Genomic DNA, 20209 nt, shown 5'->3' with positions numbered 1-20209 from the left:
TTGCTTGTGCCTGTGAGTATGACACTGAGTAAAGTATCGGATATTTAGAGGACCAGCATATTGCAACATTCGAGACTGGCGCGGTGCAAAGAGGTTGGTCATGAAATGCTACGCATAACTGGGATGCCATTCCTTTACATGAAAGCCTATCGCCTTTTCCATGTAATAGATAATGTCATAAGCCCATGCGTCAGGGACGCGTTTGCGCACCAGCAGCGTTTCACACGCAGTTCTTCACCACTTCCAAAAGATGGCGCCATTTACAAGTGCATCGCTGTGTTTTTGGTAGAACACAGAATTCGTTTCAAGAGACACACTGGGAACACTCATTTTGAAACGTCATCTTTTATTTAGAAATCCTTTTTGTTTTCTGTTTTGATGGATTTCAACAACAGCGGATTTCGGAAACAACCAGTATTGTTACAGGTAGTTTAAGCAAACATAAGAGATTGGGCCTCAAATCTGGCCATTGGCACTTAAGTGGTTTGAATCAAACAGAATATTTGGTCACAAAGAAAAACAGAAATGGCGCACATGTATAGTTACTTTAACAGTATTACAAAACTAAAGTAAAGTGGTTATACAAAACCGGCATAAACATAAATGAGCACAACTTTCTGCTGCATTAGAGGAAGTAACCTCACAGTGTTCTTATTTACGTTTATTCATTCAATATCTTCATCTGCAGCTGACTGAATGCAGACAATTGCCCTTGTTAACTTCTCAAAAATAGCAAAAATAAATTAACACTTTGAGAACACTCACATCTATACAAATAATTTATAATTTAAAACAGAAACCTTTGCACATAAAAGACACTGCCAACAGAAGACAGTATGTGTGAGGGTTTTTTTTTGTTGTTTTTTTTTGTTTGTTTAAAAAAAAAAAAAAAAAGCTTAATAAATAATTCGATATAGAATATACAAACAAGAACACAAAAGGCACTTAAATATTTTACTGTAACTGGCTATTCCATATAAAAACATATGGCATGCCTACAATGTCAGATTCTTCTACGCAGTAGGCTTATGTCATATATCCACACAATATGATTAGTCCAAATCAGGCTTATATTTGAAGTTCTTCCAATTTAAAACATAACTATGCTCCAGCAGTTTTAGCCTACTAATGAAACTGTGACAGCAACTGGCACATGGAGAGGCCACTATTAAATCAGCATTTATGTGAATTGACTTCAGTATTGCTTAAGTTTATGATTTGTGATTTATGATTTTATTAGTTTTTTTCCCCCTGTACTCGACTTTTCACATCATCCAAACAATATGCTGACATCACAGCCTAAGATTAAGATTGTCAACCAAAAATGCTATTTTGTAAAATGTAAAAGTTCATGTACTAAACCAACTGACTACAGTCAAAGGCCATCTTGTGTAAATAGAAACCCTTAATTTGCAAAATATCCCAGTAATAAGTCACCTCAATATGATTATTTACAGTCTTAGATTTTTACCAAAACTACACATAGCTCAAAAAGGTATTGAATTGAGTTCCACAGTAAAATCGGTTGTTCCTGAGAAAAAAAAAAAGTCAATGGGCACAACTCACACATTATCATTTTTCCATACACTTTCACACTGTAGGCAAAAACATTGCCATATTTTAGAAACACTTGGCAATAGACAAAGGCATTCTTGGGGAAAACACAGTGCATTGCTGAATTTAAATCCACCGAACCTGGATGGCTTCTAAATGTAGATTTACCTACAGTATGTCTCATCTACAGCATATTATAGCTGTTCAAGTCCTTTTGGTCATACACAATTCGACCACTGAAGTAGATTGCCACAGCACCAAAAATGGCTGAGCAGGCCATGTAGGCTGTAACTGACTGCGCAAACTGAACAATCATGCCCATGAAAAAAGTAAGAATAACCTGAGAGATTAAAAAGGCACTGTCTAAAATAGCAAAGTCCAGTCCCACACCTCTCTTCTCATAGCCAGACTCAGTGTCGTCCTGCTGTTCAGAGTTACTAGGACAGTGCACTGAGCCGTTCAGACTGGTAGCATTGGAGTAAAACTCCTGTGGGTCCTGTCCATAGGTAGGCCTTTTTTGATGGGTCAGTCTACCCTCCACGTCGACAGATGTCAAATATATGGAGTCCCTGTTGGTTGTAATATGAGTTTTATGCATGTTTTTTGCTGTCCTTTTTGGCATATAGACCTAAAAGCACACAAATGCATTCATACCTTTAGTTGGTTAAATGAGCATCACAATATTTCAATACTGAACTTCTACAAACCTCCTTTTCTTTATGGTAGTGGCAGGTGAGTGTATAAGGCAGAGTCTGTAGAGTGGCATAGGCAAAGCCAGTGAGCGCTGCCATTACAGTAACAAGGGCCACACTTTTAGACACGGAGATGACCAATGCAGACAGTGTAAAGCTCACCATACTGCTCATGTAGACTCTGCGAGAGCCAAAACGCTGCACCAATCGACTCATAAGCAGGGAGAAGACTGTTGAGGTAGCGCACTGCATGAAGAGACCCAGGCTCCCCATGCGAATACCTAAAAAACAAACATGAAATCATCTGAATGAATAAATGGTTAAGAGTTGAGTTGGAGTCCCTTTGAACTGAGACATCTGGTATTTATTGGGTTTCATGTAACCATGTTCATTTTGTTGAGGATAACATACTACTTCACATTAACTTTGTATTAAAGCACAGCAAAGGTGTCTTATAGCTAAGGCTAAGCTAAGAACATCTAGCAAACTTGAATGAACATGTTTCTTCTAGGTTGATTTCTTGACATTAATTCTTTGTGAGTGTGACATTCTTTGTGGTCGAGTGAGTGAAGGGAGGGAAAGACAGAAGGAAAAGTAAAAAGCAAACAAGAGAAGGGTCAAAAAGACGAAAGAATGTGGATGGATGAAAGAAAATGTCAAGGGTGCGAATGCAGTTGTGAAATTAGCTGATACTTGTATTAAACAAAATATCCCCAGATGAATAAAAGAGCTAAATATTATGTGCTCCATCTTCTGCTTAAAACATTATTACACAAAAAGTGTTTATTTTTGCCATTTAAAATCAAATCTACATTTTTAAGACCAAACCATATTACACATGCTTAGCTATATTGAGATTTAGATATTTTGATATTTTAGATATTTCTTGCTTAATTTTAAGAGTTGGGTTGATAAATTGGAACATTAAAATGCTAGGTGTAGTTGTTTGCAGTCACACAGAAACATATCCCTGCTGTACACCTGCTGGCCTTAAAAGAATTATAATGTATTGTATTTATATAGCTTCTTTCAAGACACCCAAAGCAATTTACACTGCATTATTCATTCACACCACACTCAGTGGTGGTAGACTACTATTGTAGCCACAGCTGCCCTGGGGTAGACAGGCTGACTGAATAAGTGAAAGTAAGTGCAGATGCCCAGCGACAGTACTAAGGCAGTGCTGCACATTAGCTAACTCTATGAACAGGCAAAGAGCACACACATACACTAAGTTTTGGCAATTACTTAAGTACTCGATTTGTACCCATATATCTGAGCAAAATTTGTCTTGCCCCAGTACAGATTAAGGAGGCCTTGAGGTCAAAGAGCAAAAGCATTTTATTGTCTGATAATCAGAAAGTGTGCGTTAGGATGCTAGTTGTTGAGCTTTACCTTCACTGCAAAACTCTGCACTGGCCCCTGAGAGTTGTTCATAATCTCACTGCAGTGAATAATTAGAATGCTTGGACTGTGTAAGGTAAATGTTTAAGTCTGGACTACTGCAAACTGTTTACAATGTAAGCTTGCATTAAAAGCACATGAATTTGATTACATAGAATAAACATTTAAAACTGACCTTCATCATATCTTTGTCTAGAGACACTTCCTGGAGCTGCACTGGGTACTCCATCATAGAGCCCTTCGCCAATAAAGTCTGTGTAGAAGAGTACAAAAGACATGACGGCCATCCAGCTACAGAGCTGAGCCACACAAAGCTGCCTCATAACATGGGGAACATGGCAATAACTTCTGTAGATGGACCAGCATGTTCTCAGCAGGCACAACAACGGCCCAGACTTCCAGATCTTTAGCTTACACTTAAGAAAGTAGCAGCAAGTAAATGGGAAGCCACAACGGCCAGCCTCCATCGTGGCTCCTGAGTCCAATAAAGAACTGGAGACAGTCAGAGTGCTGCTGGCACAAGAGGGTTCCTCAGACACCTTCATAGTAATCATCAAACTGGACACGAAGATGAGAATGAGTAGGGAAAAAAGGCAGTCCGCCTGCCCTCCAAGGTAAACAGAGAGCACACCACCACTCCAATCCAGTGTAGGAAGCAAGTAACCCACACAGCCACCCAGGCTGACCATAAAGGAGAACATGGCAAAGGCTTGCGCACACTCTTCCTCTTCTCGATACAGGTCTGACAGTAGAGCCTCCAGCGGCGTGAAACACACATGTCCACAGAAGTCAAGGAGTCCTACACCAATAATCAGGAAGCCCACCTGCAAACATGTGATCAGTGAATGGTTTTTAGCATTTTATTTCCAATATACACCAACATAGATCTAAGTGATTAACTACCTGGAGCCCTTGTCCACCCCAAAAAAGTCGTGAAGCAAGTATATCTGCATTGGGAATGATAAAAAGTGCTATAAGGACACCGAGGGACAGCAACCAGATGAAAGGCCGCCGTCTGCCGTAACGACTGTTACAGTTGTCACTGGCTGAGCCCACAAAAGGAGTGAGGAAGAGGCTAAGCACTGGGCCAATACCTGTGAACACAGAAAAGGCAGATTTGGAATAGAAGATGATGTCCTTCGGGTCATGTCATCAGTTCCTAAAAATAGATAACCTTAGTCATCATAATGCACTGAAACAGGGAAATAAAATAGGCTCTCTTTTACTGGGCCGTTGACCAGAAATGCAAAAGTAGTTCTAACCACTGAGCCACAGGTCAGTGGATATTGATTGATAATCAATATCTTTTATTTAATTTTTTTTTTTTTTTTTTACAAATTTTAATGATTTCATTTATTTATTGCTAGTTTATTGTCTGCTCTTATTTGATCTTACTGGTTTTATTGTTTAAGAATTTTAAGCATTTATTATTATTTTTGTTTCTTTTTTAGTATTGTTTTACTTGTCTCTGCAGCATTTTGGAAACTGTTTATGAAATGTGCTATGCAAATAAAGTGGATTGGAATGGTGTTCTGACTATTTAATTTAGTATTTTCAGGGAACAAAACTTTCTTGAAATTACAGATTTTGCAGTAGTTCTCACCAGAAGATATTGGAGAAGATGGAGAGTAAATTAGAGAAAGTAGGTAACAATTCATAGGTAAAGCATCTTGCAAAGGGATTTGAGATAGCATAAGCAGCCATGTAAAACAGATTCTGCTGCTTAGGGAAATTAACTTTTATCCTCCGAAGACACAATATCCATCTTCATTCAAATAACATTCATGCACTCCATTATAAAATGGGGCAATGGGAGTGCCATTTGTAGATTGGCTCACAGTGCACGCCTGTGAGTTTCACAAAGAAATCATTTTTCCTTGTATGACCAGCTGTTGCTAAAGAGATGAATAGTAGAAGTGTACATCTTTTAGTCATTTTACTTGAATAGCCACTTTATGTTATTTTACGGAGCTGCTTGGTTTGGTAGAACTGGATCTATCATCTGTAAAGTCACAAGACAATGTCTCAAAGAGATGCTTTGAGTGAGAACCATGTGAAAGCCATTTAGGCTGACGGTATAATGCAGCTATTCACAGCTACCACAAGTAAACCTGGTTAAATATAGGCCATATACTGTAGGTGAGCTCTTCATGCCTCTCATCCCAACAGCTTCTGAATGAAAACACCAGTACTGCATGGCATGCTTAGCATTTCCTATTTCACATACCTAACCTTTTGATTATTTATTACTATGGTAAATGATAGAATAAAATGATATTAGTTGTCCAATGCTTTTCAAACATAATGCAAAATAAATAAATTAAGATTCACACTTATATATTTGTACAAATTAGGTTTCGTAAATTTAATACTATTAGCCTTTACAAAATACAGAATAATATAGCATTTAGCAGAAACACGTTAGATGTAAAAATAAACATTTTTATGGGTCATAAAATGCAATGGGTGTTTTTTATGTCATCTCAGTTCCAGCCATTCCTGCTGCCTTTTAAGAAGCCACTAATTCCCAGCTCTAGAAACAACAGATTATACCACTTATTAGAGTGTAACAGCATATATGACTATAGCCTGAATAGGAAAAAATTACATGTCCTAAGGGTTATTGTCACCCTTGCACAACAACAAAGACATAAACAAAATCTATTTGAATAAAGACTTAAAAGACAAAAGACTCAAGATTTAAAATAGTAGCATTAACACTTACTGTAAACAATTACAATAGCAATTTTAATTGTTTCTCTTAATATTGCTGAAAAATGTTTTAGTACTTTTTTGAGTTTAGGCTGTCAAACTTTGCATAGGCTTACCTAGCACCATAGTCATGTAGCGCTCCTCCACGCCCGCCTCCAGAAGCAGCGGTGGCACATATGTGGTCGCAGCTGCCACACAGATCTCTAGGCCACATGTCAGGGAGTTCAGCAGGACGAGATGCCACTGAGACCTCCATTCAGGCATATTTACAGGGGAGCCTTTCCTGAACACTGGGTGACCACTACTGTACACAGTGGAGGGGACCAGGCGGATGACTGGGGAATGCAGACAGTACCACGGAAGGATGAGAGGGCTGCCCCGAGACCGCAGCAAAGACACGGTGTCTTGATGGACCGGGAGGAGTCATTCTCTTCTTAGCATTCTAGAAAAACAAGAAAACAGGGAGGGGAAACGTTAATTAAATGTAATAAATCACCAGACATTAGAATTATTGTACAAATGAAAATACAAATATTGATCCCAACCTTAAATCTTTTGTCTAGGTCTTGAATAAACAGAGGAGTCAAGATGTCTTTGTAAAGCTCTTTGAAAAATCAAAATGAAGAAATAAGGGGTAGATGAGGTTTCTAATGTCAAAACACAATAGCCTGTTTTTTTTTGTTGTTGCCCTGCTTACCTTTTAAAGCTATGCACTGATATGTCCCACCCTTTTCACCTGACAAATATTTAAATGTAACTGGATGAACAGGAACACCGAGTCCACTGTTATTACACAAGAGTTTAATTATAAGTTATACATTTGTGCGTGAGTGTGTATCTCTGGGTTAAAAATCACAGTGAAATTGGCACCATGTTTCTTTCAAGATAAAAGTATAGTACAGATCAGCTTAGAAGTCCTGATTGAATACTATAGCTTGAAGGGAAAAAAATATAAGTTAACCCCTCTCTTTAATCTGACAAAGCACATACATTCAAAGAGGATAAAAAGTAAAAGTGCCCAACAGTCACAACCACAGCAACAAGGTGCTATATTTACATTTGGTGCAGCATTTCTCAGCCAGTGCAGTCCATCTGTTCTTTCCGGAGAGCAAAATTTATCTTCAACAAACTTAAACTCCTTTTTCAGAACCAGGCTAAACAGGTTAATATAAGAACAGAGTTCAAATGTTTGTTATGGTTTTGAGTCATACAACAGTCTGAGATTGTGCAGACAATGTGTATCCTGTCCACCACAAAATGGATGGTAGAAGGCCACTTAACCAGTCCCCAAGCCTGGATACTCTGGGAGAGACCCATCATTAGGGGACCAGCGAGTACCCCTACAGCAAATCCTCCAGCAACCCTTAAGTCACATTTGGCTTTTGACTGCTCCACATTTTGACCCACAGCTACTTATTCTTATAATTTTAGGTTTGGTGTGAGAAAGCTTTCAAGGGATGCTCAGCTGCCATCTTCTCAGACTGAAACGTAAGTATAAAAGTTCCCCCATTGAGATAAAACTGGATTTGTCAACCCCGGCATAGCCACTAGTCAAAACACAAGTGCAAGATAGCAGGGTATTCAAAGTCAATGGGGAAAACCAACAGCCAGTTCAGGTCACACTAGAAGGATTATAGTCAGCAGGAGTCAGTAAGAAGCACCGCCTCTACAACCAAATGAAGAGAAGCAGCTCCAGATCAGGCAGTTGACTGTTATCATGCTGCCATGCAAATAGTCCCACAATGGGAAGGAGAGGACAGAGTTAGAGTACATGATAACGTGCCACATTACAAACAGCTTTCCAATAAAACCACATTGTGCCCAGGTGAAAGGCCATAAAAAAAGAATGACGACACTGATGACTGATGACTCAATTTCCTATTACCAGTTAGACTTCTGTTAACTGGGCAGCCCTCGCATCCTTTCACTGTAGGACTCCTCTTAGGAACAAAAAACAGTTACCGGTAGTTTTAGATTAATAAAAAAGGTGACCATTTCTAATAAGCAACAGAATAAAACCTCCTTTTTGCAGGAACAAGTAGTATGCAGGCTTGTCCTCAGAGTCAAAAATATAGAGAAACAAAATTAGGCTCAATGGAATGTAGTATGTAAGGGTATGTAATTCAGCAAATTACTCACCATCCATTGATTCAAATTCCAATATCCCTCCATGGAGATGCACGTCTGAATTGGAGGTTCTAATCCATTTAAAAGCAGTCTTCTTCACTCTACCCAACCATCAGTCTCTTCAGTGCTGGGCATATATCTACAAACAAGTTTGGACCACCTGCTTTGACTGTACACTCAAGAGTGTTACTGTTTTATCCATTGCCTCTGGGAGAAAACCTCCACTCCACTATCCCGCCTTCTCTTACCCCCCTTCTACTTTCTACTGTTGAATCTTACTCTTCAAAAACCTGGAAGGTGGGAATTGGGTAAAATCCAAAAAGCACTTTAGGAATCTAGTCTGTGGGCCTTCAAGCTATTCACAAGTCAATTCTTTCTCCTTTATTTTTTACATGGTACTTTAAGCAAACCTGATGCCTGGTTACATCAAGACACTCACCTACACTGTACAATGACCTCACTGCAGGGAGTTTGGAGACAAAGAAGGAATTGATCAAATCTTAAAAACCCACTCGGACACCATTCACCATTATACCCCCGACCCGGTCTCATGTTCAGCTGCCTATAGGCAAGGAGCTCCTCTCATTACCTCCATTCTCACATCACAATCTTACTGAAGCATCACTGAGCAGTCTTCAGAGCACTTTAACCCGGTTACAAGTTCTAGCTCACTAGCTCAGATGCACTAAGCCTATTTGAGTCCACATGTACAGACTCTCTGCTTTCTACACACACCCAGCATTAAATCCTAAACTGCTGTCATGTCTGCAACCGGGGTTATTTCTATCAACACAGTGCTATGGTCGCTAAATGATCAAATTGGTGACAATGGAGCAGGGTGCGGTTGTACAGTGGCTTTAGGAATGTCCATTTTGTAAATCTTGAAGTTGGATCAAGGTTGCTGGCACCTACGCACTAGTATAATTACAGAGCATTTGTTTATGCAGTCTGAAAAGATATTTGGAGCTTTTAAAAGCCCCACAAAGAGCAACTAAACAATTATTTTCTAAGTAGATGTAAAGCTGAATTGATTGGTGAAAACACCCTAAATACAATTACCAACAAACAGGTTCATGGGCACACGCCTTAAATCATGATATGATTAACCAGTAATGGAAAAGTCCAAGTTGTACTAGTGCGTATCCAGAAAGAAAAAAATATTGGCCGCAGTCAAATATTCAGAACTAAACACTATAGATCGACCCATATGGGTTTTTCCATGGTGCCTATACCAATTGTTTAGGATCCAGAGAATCCGATGGCTGACAAGCTGTACTGATATTTTTGGGCCAATATGTAGGGCAGATTTTGGTAATTTTACCAAAATTATCTCTAGATAATAGAGCCACGTAGTCACATTTTATAGAATCCTTTCTGGACTAAAGCTTTATGCATATTCTCTTTGTGCATATGGAGGCAGCTAGTTGGCCAAACTAAATATCAGCCTCTGCTGGAGAATTATGGCTGATAAAACGTAAATATCGGCCCGATATACATCAGTCAACCGATAGATAGAGCTATCTCACCACTGAATGTGTTTCTTGGGGTTTCTATTGTTAAAATGATATGCATGTTCTGCACTCGGGCAGAGAAGCAGAGGTTGTAATTGCACAGCAGTAGTCATTTTCCATGGAAGGCATGGCTTCTTAGACTGCGGCCAAACCCAACATGGCCATAATAAGCTACAACATAATCCAGGAAGCCAAAACTGTGGGTCAGAAATAGACCTGGAGGGTCAGTGCACTCGCAGCAGGGACCCAATAAAGCCTAAATGCCATCCATATTATACACTGTATAGAGGATGGGCTGGAAATGATCGCTCATTGTGTGACTCCACCACAAATTAACCTTTAAACAACTACGTGGCACAGATGCTTAAGTGCTGAGCCTTTACACAAAACTGACAGCTTTTTAACACCTTTAGGATTAGGAGTCTACAACTGAACATTGTTCTCAATACAGAACCATTTCATTACATAGGCAGACTATAGCATCCATAATGTCCCACATTTTTACAATCTTACTTTTTTCCTTTCAGTGCCATCTGTTGCACAGCCACACCATCACAGAAGTGTTGCAGCTGTCACAGTATCATAAAAATGAAAACGATTTTATGATTTAACACAAAGTGACTTGTTTTGATAGTGTACAGCATTTCAAATTGATAAAGTAGTATTTTATAGATGGAAAAATCTCAATGCAATTTACAGTTTCGAGATGCATCTAATTGTTTTTTTAAATAATTGTATACCATTAATACAATACAAACAGTGTGTCCTTTCCCATTCATTGTTAATGCAAGTTTTTTCACCTGCGTAGGGTGAAATTCATGCAGTGTGTCCTAGGCCTTATGAGAGGAGATAAATGCTTGTCTTGGGCCACATGATGTTTGCGAGACTCCCCAGCACCATTAAGAGTACCAAAAGACTGAAGCTCATTGATCCAGTGGACCACTGAACTGGCACTGACCCAGTTATGACACCAGGTTTTGGTACCCATCCTTATAAAAGAACAATATTAGGGGTGTAAATGAAAAAAATACCATGTGCATCGATTAGTCAACTAAATGTTGGTGCAGAAAAAGCTTTAATAAACTATTGACTATCTCTATCATGTATCTGAGTATACTCAAGAGCACATGCTTGCAAGGCTTTACACAATAACAACTTGAAAAGCACAAAGAAATGGCATTCTTTTATAGAAGCAGAGTCAATGCACCAATGCACTCCATCCTCTCCGATAAGGTTTATATTATAATCCATATTAATTAATTAGTCAAACCAAGACCTTTGGTTGATGAAGGCACTATTAACTGATTAAACAGCTAAGCCAGCAATAGTTTACAGCCCTAAATAATACTCATGCAACCAAGGTTTTTACATAACATTAGTTTAAATAATAGAGACCTTTTGGAATGCAAGAAGAAACTGTGAGCCGAAGAAACTGGAAGCACAAGGTCATGACCCTTCAGCAGCATGAATATAGCACTTAATACAGTAGTTTATTGGGGTCTGACAGACAGGGGGACAGACAGACTCCAGCAGGTCCAGCTCCTATTTCCAGCTGTTGTGAGAGCCAGCGGCCATTAGACACCATGATTAACACCCAAGTCAAATGCTACACAAACCAGATGGTCCAGATGGAAAAGGGCAACATCCTCCTTTGGCCTCTCTAAACCCAGAGAACACCCAAATCTCCCACACGCCACATTTAGAACATTTAAACAATCGTCCTTTAATCACACAGAGGAATTTTAATTATTTAAGTCACAACTTTCCATTTGAAAACAAAACTACAAAAACTATGACACAATAGAAACATGACGATGTTTGTGTGCCCAAACTGTAAACAAAGAGGAAAACTTAAAGCTTTAATCATTTGGTTAAAATTAATGTCACTGATGAGCTAGAAATTGGCTCCATAATTCCTCTTATAAATTCCCCATTTCCTCATACAGCTATCTCCCGGTACCATTAGTTGTGCAATTACGGCAAAGTTCAATATGCACTTGTATATATTTTTGGTTTGTTTGTTTTATGCTTAAAAAACTTAGCATGGGAATGACTGAAAAATCAAACATTTGCTTATACAAAGTCATAGTGATTTGAGCATACAAACCTAAAAAAGAGCAGTATGTACTCTCTGTCTGTTTATGCTAATTAAAGTGACCTGGAAACATGGTTTAGGTCAAATACTTTTTATTTTACTAGTTACTAATAGATACTCTCTGACTATCTCTGCAAAGTCTGAGACACAAACATAACCTAACAAATGACAACTCACACCCATACTTAAGAAATTACTAATAATGGCTCTGACGGCTTGATGCTGACACAACCAGTACCAGGTTTTCCACATATTTGCATCATCCTTTACATGCCATTATAAACAATATAATTGGCTGAAGTCACACCCATTTTTAAAGCATGAGCATCATGAATTCATAAATGTGGTATGTGCATGGCCTGCCTAATTTGCATAGAGTAGCATAAAAAGCTACAGGGTGTCGCTTGATGGTTTTGACTGAGACACATACACGACACAACATGACCACACACATATTGACACAAATCATCAGCTTGATCCATTCACAGAGCATCTCATATATCAAAGAGTGAAAAGCACCCCATTCAGCTGGCTACATGAAAGAACAGTGTGGCGTGTTTCATAATGTGCAGTTTCACTCATCACACAACTTCAAACAGGGCTAAATCCAGTCCAAGTCCTCCTCTGTCTCAATAGCTCTGGGTTATCAAGGAGAATCAGTGTCACTTGCTTTGACACTCCACATCCACTCCACATGCATACTTTGAGCCATAACTTCACTTCACATGCACATCTTAAGACTATGGCTGTGAAATTTGGGATGTGAGTGTCGACATGTCAAAAATTAAAATAATTTTCTTGGAGCAAGATCCTGATTTTGCCGATACATGTAAACTTTGTTGCCTTAGGTCTGTGGAATCTTTCAGTTGTCCAAGGTTTCATTGTAACAGAAAATTTCAACTGGACAAAAGATTTTACAGTGAGTACTTTCACCACTTATTGTTATAATACCCTCAAATAAATAACATAATTTCTTCTTCTGAAAGCTTACACTTCACTGTGACTGATTAAGTCACTCACTAGAGCAGGCATGTCTAAACAAGGGGGCCAAATGCAGACCTCAGACCAATTTTTGTTGTGCCTCAGGCGTTCTGCTGAATTGGCCCATATGACCAAAAGTACTTATTTGATGGCAAATTTGGGAGAATTCTGCTATCATAAACAATAAATAGCAAAAAAATGATGTGATACAGACTTAACATAAATGTTCCAAGCCTTATTAAAGGATTGGTGGCTCGGCCAAACCTATATCAAAAGCAACATTTTGAATAATTCACTACTGTCTACTGTAGGCTGTGGCGCTTCGCTCTGTAAAAGCTTCAATATGTGGCCCTTGGCAAAATGAAAAAAACCAAACAAAAAAAAAAACGTTTTGACACCCCTGCACTAGAGCATGAAGAAAGCTGACTAATAGGAGGAGCACATGGGAAAAGTTTCTGTTTTAGCATAGAGCAGCATTAAACAGAAGCATTGACTCACAATATGACAATATTACCACATCCATCAGTCTTGAAATGCCACAGACTTCACTATTTCAGTATCGTATCATTTCAGTTCTGGATTAATGACCCTGCTGATAAGTTAGAAGTGTGACAGTTTAGTTTCACACTTAAATCAGAATACTCTTACTCAGATGAAGTTGAATTTCTCTTTTTACATGATACTGCGCTTGTGGGAGGGAGGTGTGAATATGTATTGCAAACATCTGGCCTTGTGCTTATCGCCATGGGAAAGTGTCTAAGGACAAGCTGCGTTATCCCTGCTCCAGGGCCTGTATAGTGGCCGTATCAAACTGTCAAAATCATGCTTCTCATTTAATGGGGAATTACAGAAAAGAAATTGGCTCATTTGCAGTCTGTTCCCTCCCTTCACAGAGTGCTGGACCTGAGGCTGTTTTGTCTTCAATGCCACGCAGTCTCTTCCACATATAAAGCATGTGGGCAGACCTAAGTCAAGTCAGTAAATTCAATTAGGCAAGGAGAGAGAGTGTGAGAGGCAAAGCAGTGAAAACTGACTGTTGTTTCTCTTAGGTCCAAGAGGAAGTGACTGATGGCCTGAGAACAATGTGAAGAGTTTAAGGTGATACGACCAATACTGCAAACACCACCACATGTTTGTGCTGCTAATATAGAAATAATGTGATTACTGTTTAGTCAAACTAATTAAAAATATAAACAGTATTTACAAAGGGACATTTATTGCTCACTGCCATGCTATTGCTCCTAGATCAAAATACGTATTTCTATAGCACGTTTGACAAACCAAACAAAAGTTTTCAAAGTGCCTTACTAGTCCTACATAATTGATTCTCCATAGCCCATTACAATAAAAGCAAAACTTGAGTATTCCCGTGGCCACTAACCATCCCTACTTTTAGAAATGTGTTATGGAGTAAGTCCATTCCACTAATTATGTAACAGTGCATTTAAGTTCATGTCAATGCTGAAAAACACACAGCAGCAATTTAGGATTAAAATCAGGAGCAGTTTGCAAGGCGAGCCACTGAACTGAAATAGTGCCAAAGCACCCACACACACATAGAACAGCCGGACCGAGTAGAAGATATGGAAAATGTATTTGAGTAATAAAAATAACAGAAGATATTAAAACAATCTATACAAAGGCTTGAGTGAGCACACCTATCACTTTAAAAAGGGACGACTGTACTTGATTTTTACTGCCTCAAAAATATAAAAAACAGAAGTAGTTTATTTTAAACTGTTTGCAGCAGTCCGAATTTATTGCACACTTTTCACACCTCTGAGGAGGCCAGAGCAGAGTTTGCCACTACGATAAAGTTAACAACTAGCATGCTAACAGAGCACATCCTGTTTTGCAAAGAACAAAACACTAATAATTTAGATGCAGACAGCAGACATTGGTCTCATTTTTACCCTAAGAACTGCTTTTCCAACATATCTGCACTGGGTCAAAACGTTTTTTAAATGTAAAAGGATTTTTGTAATGTCATTAAGTTAACAGAAGCATTTGTTAACTGTAAGAAAATTAGCATTCATGTGTAGAATACTGTCAACTTTTTATTCTCAGCTCATAACAGCCCCCCATCAGAGCTCTTTTTCTTCTTCCCAGCTGGTGGCAGTGCACTATTACAGGGACACTGTGTGGACTTTGACCCCAAGACCTATAGAGCTGGGAAAGGACATCTACACTTGGTTACTCTCAAGGAGCAGTTTAAGAACCATGGTCACTTAATATTCAGACCTCCCCCTGCTGTTAGTGAGTTATGGCAGTCTAATGATGCACATTCCATGCCACTAGCAGAACTTCCCAACTGTTCAAGCAGGTGGGACATTGCCTAGAATAGCATTTCTCAGGAGAATATTGTCACTATAGAATCAGAATCATATAACTTTATTCGTCCCAAAGGTCAATACATCTCATAGTTGTCGCAATTCATGGGTTTCAAGCTATAACAATTGTCCTTGCTGGTCAAGCAAATAAGCGATGCAAATCAAAACATTATATCTTTTGAATGGGAAAAGGTCCTCACAAAGTCCTTCAAAGCAGAAAGTGATCGTCTGTCTGACACCAATGGATATAAAATGTAATAATACTATCTGCTACCTTTCTCCACGTTACAATGAAAACATGAAAACAAGACAAATCAGATCAATTAACTAACACAACTAACACGCAGCCGGTGTAAATAACTTACCAAGCTCAGATTAGGCTACTAAAACCCCATGCAGGGCAACACATCTACTTAAGTGCAGAAACGCTTCCCTTTCATTTCCTATACAGAACATCAGTGCATATTAGATATTACCTATGTGGAATAGTCTAACGTCTGGACCATAATAAACCTAAGCTCACTTAATATACAACCAGACATGCCATGACAACCATAAAAAAGTGCTTTTCTAAAGTGATTGAGGCTGGTGCTCTGTGTGAGAGTACAGAGCACATACCTGTGACTGTTCATGGCTACACATGACACCAGAAATGTGATGCTTTGAAGAGGACAAGGAAGAAAGCCCTCCAGCAAAGCCCTTTTCCATCCTTCCAAGAAGAAAAAGGCCAATAATCACATATTCCAACCAGAATCGGTCTTCAAAAACATATGGAGGAGTGAAATTGAGTGTGGTTCAAGGTATATGTTAAAAAGCAGAATGAGGACTCAGCGTACGGGAGATAACCAGCCTACAAGATTAAAAGTGCAAAGCTTTCAGTTTGCCTAAGTAGCTCCACACTCGACAGTGGGTGATTATCTGCTGCATGACTTAAGGGTGTATAAGACTGTTAGACAGCAGCTAGAACAGCCAGCTGGTTGGGCCACACTGAAAAAAAACATGCATTTCCATCTCTATGGAACAGATGAGCTCTGTGAGGAGAATACACAACACTCCCAGGGCGACAACTAGGACTTGAAATAGTTAGACTGTAGACATGGAATAAGCTTTTTTAGTTTGCTCATATAATGACTACTAAGAGAGGAGGTCAAAGTTAGTCTGCCTACGGAAGAGTCTATTTTCCCATGGAGAATGAATAACACACTTGAGTGGTCCATACAGAGCGACAGAGGTCTGAATGAAATGGCAGGGTCAGAGTCAGGGAGACAATAAAAGTTTCCCTGTCAACGGCTAAAGCTGTTTAACCTTTTGATCTTTCTCTTAACCATTTGCAAAGTACCAGCCTAACACAAGTAAAAGACACTCATTCATGATCAAAAAAGGAAGAATGTTTAATGCATTTCTTGACGTTAGGAGGAAATTTTGCAGGCCAATAGCAAAAAGGTGAAGCTTAGACCATTACCCTTTGGTAGTCCTATAAGCAAAGATCACAACTTAAGAAACAGATATAGAAACAGATATATTATGTATATTCTATCTATCTATCGGTCTATCCATCTAGATATAGATTTATACAGGCTACACAAAACCCCACAATTTCAAGAAGACAAAACTCGAGCATAGGCCCAACTTAAAACTCACAGTAATTTCAACACTGCATTTAAGTAAGCCTGAAATATCAAAGACAACTTCAGATTATTCAGAATTAAAAAGAAATGCACTGAACAAGTCCAGGCACGTTTGATTCACTTTAAAGAATGACATGTAAGTGACGAGATATTTCAAAACCACTATTGAATCAGTTAAGGAGTCACAGCTCACTACTTCATCAACTTTTCCTCCTCCTTGGGGCCCTGTTGCGCAATAAGCAGTTTATCAGTGGCAATAGATGGTCGGTGGTGCACATGAGTGGAGTAGCCCATTAGTGGAGAGGGATCTAGCTGCAGACCTCCACCGGGAGTCCCCTCACGTGACTTACCTCCATCCACAGGTCCCTAAAAGTAAACAAACAGGGTCCATGCCAAAGAAACGCCAAAGTCCACTGATTTCAATGTAATGTTACTAAAGTTGACATTGTTTTACACTAAAAACAAGCCCAAACCCTTTTCCTAACATTAACTATTACAGATTTATGGCCTATGGTAACATATTCACGGAAAAAATTACATCTAACATCTAGTAAATATTTGTTTTTGTTTCTTCCAACATGTTTTAAACTGATAATTAACCTATGCAAACAGAGTAGAGCAGAGACAACACAGAGCTAGATCATTTCAAATTAGAAATGACATCTAAATGGTGATTAAATGTTTGAAATGCTTCCATCTAAACACTTTCAGATGTGCTTTATCACCTTTAAGACAATGAACTAAGGCAACGTCTGAAGGACGAAGAACAGTGTAATTAAGTAGTTTATTAAGTAAACTTGTGAAAAATGGTGAGGGACAGGGAGGTGGAGGTGCGTCCTGGTAGAGGTGTGTGGGGTAGGGTCCTCTGGGTGGAGGTCTGCAGCCAGACTCTCTGGCAGACCTATCTGTCAGAGTCTATAAGGTGACTAGACTGGAGTAGGCTTTCCCCAGTGTCCCCAAACGCCTCTTTCCGTCCGTATGATGTGTCCTACTATGGTCTTACACCATGTGTCAGCATCGGTAGCCGTAACCACCCATATTAAGGCCACGTTACACTGAAACAAACCAGGGCGGTGTAGTGACTAACACGTGGGAGTTTTACATTACCTTACTTGCCAGTAAAAAAAATAATAATCCGTGCCAAAGCAGCCACCCTGGCACTTGGCAGATGAAGTCCACCGCGGTACTGAGCAGCAGAGTCGGCAGAGGGAGACGAAAAGACACCGCAGAGTGAGCCGCGCAGCAAATCAACAACTCACACAGAAAGCCACGTTTTCGGATGTAATCATACAGCGTTTATTTCACACACAATCTCACAAACACCCTCAGTTTGCTACGATTCCCGCCCGCAATGCCAATGAAAGGAGAAATACGAATTTGAAGGCTACGTTTGGGGTGGTCTATGTGCGATTTTATGCGATCATCCGAAGCAACTTTGTCAGCACCAAACTTCCAATGAATAGCCCAAGTTTCTCTGTGCGCAATAAATGACATTCAAGTACGCAGCAGGAACAATCAAAGCAATTAGACCATACTTTTAACTCAGAATTTAAAGCTTCAAGAGCGGTTAACTTTACCTTGAGCTGGATGCAGGGGGAGAAATCCGTGCTCTGTCTTTCTCCGTCTCAAGTGAACCAATAGCGACAACTGGTGTAAAGTTAGATCTTCTGAAGGGACAACTTCCGCTTTGCAAATATAAGTGCACAGTAAAAGGGCACATCCTTTCTTGTTATCAGGTAGATCAACAAAATTTCATTTTATGTTTTGCTCATCTCACATGTTTTATAGCCTATGGCTTGTGCACTTACAAAGATTTTATCATTAAATGTGAATAAAGTTAACAATTTCTAATAATGTCTAGAATAGGAAAGGCCCCTAATCTTGGCTTATTGTTATAGTTTGTGATTTAAGTTGGTGAAAACCATTTTTATTCAACATAGTGCAATACATTTGTATTATTTCTTATCGGGCTTGTTATTTCTTGGGTTGTCTGTGCTGTTATCTGCATTCCTGAGTTGTAATTCTGAGGGAACTTCAGTTGCAAAGGCCCATTCCATAAAAATCAATTACTGATGAATAGTTGTGTTTCAAAAGGGTAGGCTAAATGCATAGAGAAGTTTAGACTTCAGATCAGAGATTGCAAGAAGATAATCTTTAAAAATCAAGCTCTGAGGAAGACTGATAGAGTTCTATGGTATATTGCTTTCAAGAACACACTCTTTATGAATCATCACATGATGTAGATAACTTCTAAGCGCTCATGTTTCAGAGCTTGCAAAAAAACTGACTGGATGTCCCCTTCTTATGTGTTCATCAGCTAAGTAGTTCTTAGGTTACACTGCTGTCACAACAAGACTATAGCAGGTGCCTAGAACATTTATGTTCAAACTATGCAAACTTTCAAAAACTACTGCAACAAAACAAGTTTTTCAAAGGTTTCTAATATCTGTTCCTCATGTTTCTATACTAAGAAATAAATGGCATGCAACAGCTGCAGCTTTTATTAGCCAGTGCCAAGTAAACAGTTCATTACAAATTTTATCATTATTAAAAAGGAAGGACAAGATCCATCAGGCCTTTTAATTATTCTGACACAATTAAGCATGGATATTCCGGTTTACAGACAATTGTTAAATGTGGATAAATGCAATGGTAATTAATGTCATGGATTAATTTTTGACAACCAGAGCACTCTGCTCCCCTCTACAACAGGCCAAAAAAGCTGCTGTTGACTGAGAGGTTGAAAACCTGAAAAAATGTAAACAAAATGTTTCCCTTTTATTAACTATATAAATGTAAACATACACAGCACAGTAATGGGCAACAAACTTCATGAATGATCACGTGAATAAGTAAGACAGATCAATTTGTAATCATACTAATCTCAGAAATATGTTCCAGTGAGAGTAATATCTTTGATTACCACATACCCATTCCTCAAGGAACAGTGCCATCTGCTGTTACTGAAATTTAAGGACAGGCCTACACACTGTGTTAAACAGAGGAGCAATAAGGATAAATGTATATGTGATATAATCCAGAATCAAAGCAACTGTTCCTTTAATGAATCACTAAATGTTATTTAGTGACAACACCTGTGTGTTTTATGCATTTGTATCCATACAACATTTAAAACTATGTATGTGTATGCATTTAAAACACCTAACAGAGTGTA

General features: G+C 38.9%; 1 protein-coding gene across 2 annotated transcripts; it reads right to left on the bottom strand.

Annotated features, from left to right (window-relative positions):
- Nucleotides 1-332: 332 nt before the first annotated feature.
- slc45a3 (solute carrier family 45 member 3) lies at nt 333-18696 on the bottom strand. Of its 2 annotated transcripts, none has more exons than XM_033968426.2 (6): nt 18612-18696; nt 6479-6804; nt 4554-4744; nt 3826-4474; nt 2262-2527; nt 333-2182 (listed from the first exon to the last, which is right to left on the bottom strand). In XM_033968426.2, the coding sequence occupies exons 2-6, from the start codon at nt 6624-6626 to the stop codon at nt 1739-1741; spliced, it is 1698 nt and encodes a 565-aa protein (XP_033824317.1). In that variant the 5' UTR covers nt 6627-6804; nt 18612-18696; the 3' UTR covers nt 333-1738. The 2 variants fall into 2 exon arrangements, with proteins under 2 accessions (XP_033824317.1, XP_055078687.1); XM_055222712.1 differs by lacking the exon at nt 18612-18696 and adding an exon at nt 6908-7054 and having other exon boundaries at nt 334-2182.
- Nucleotides 18697-20209: the final 1513 nt, after the last annotated feature.

The sequence above is a fragment of the Periophthalmus magnuspinnatus genome, chromosome 6, assembly GCF_009829125.3.
Source record: "Periophthalmus magnuspinnatus isolate fPerMag1 chromosome 6, fPerMag1.2.pri, whole genome shotgun sequence".
Taxonomy (NCBI): domain Eukaryota; kingdom Metazoa; phylum Chordata; class Actinopteri; order Gobiiformes; family Gobiidae; genus Periophthalmus; species Periophthalmus magnuspinnatus.
The sequence above is the reverse complement of the archived record's forward strand: the minus strand, read 5'-3'. Positions and strand labels throughout refer to the sequence as shown.

Bases quoted from the DNA above. Each gene is read 5' to 3' on its own strand.
- slc45a3 (XM_033968426.2), bottom strand. From the start codon at position 6,626: ATGCCTGAATGGAGGTCTCAGTGGCATCTCGTCCTGCTGAACTCCCTG. The intron at 4,475-4,553 runs GTAGTTAATCAC...ACATGTTTGCAG, and splicing joins GGGGTGGACAAGGGCTCCAG to GTGGGCTTCCTGATTATTGG. The intron at 2,183-2,261 runs GTTTGTAGAAGT...GTGTGCTTTTAG, and splicing joins ACTACCATAAAGAAAAGGAG to GTCTATATGCCAAAAAGGAC.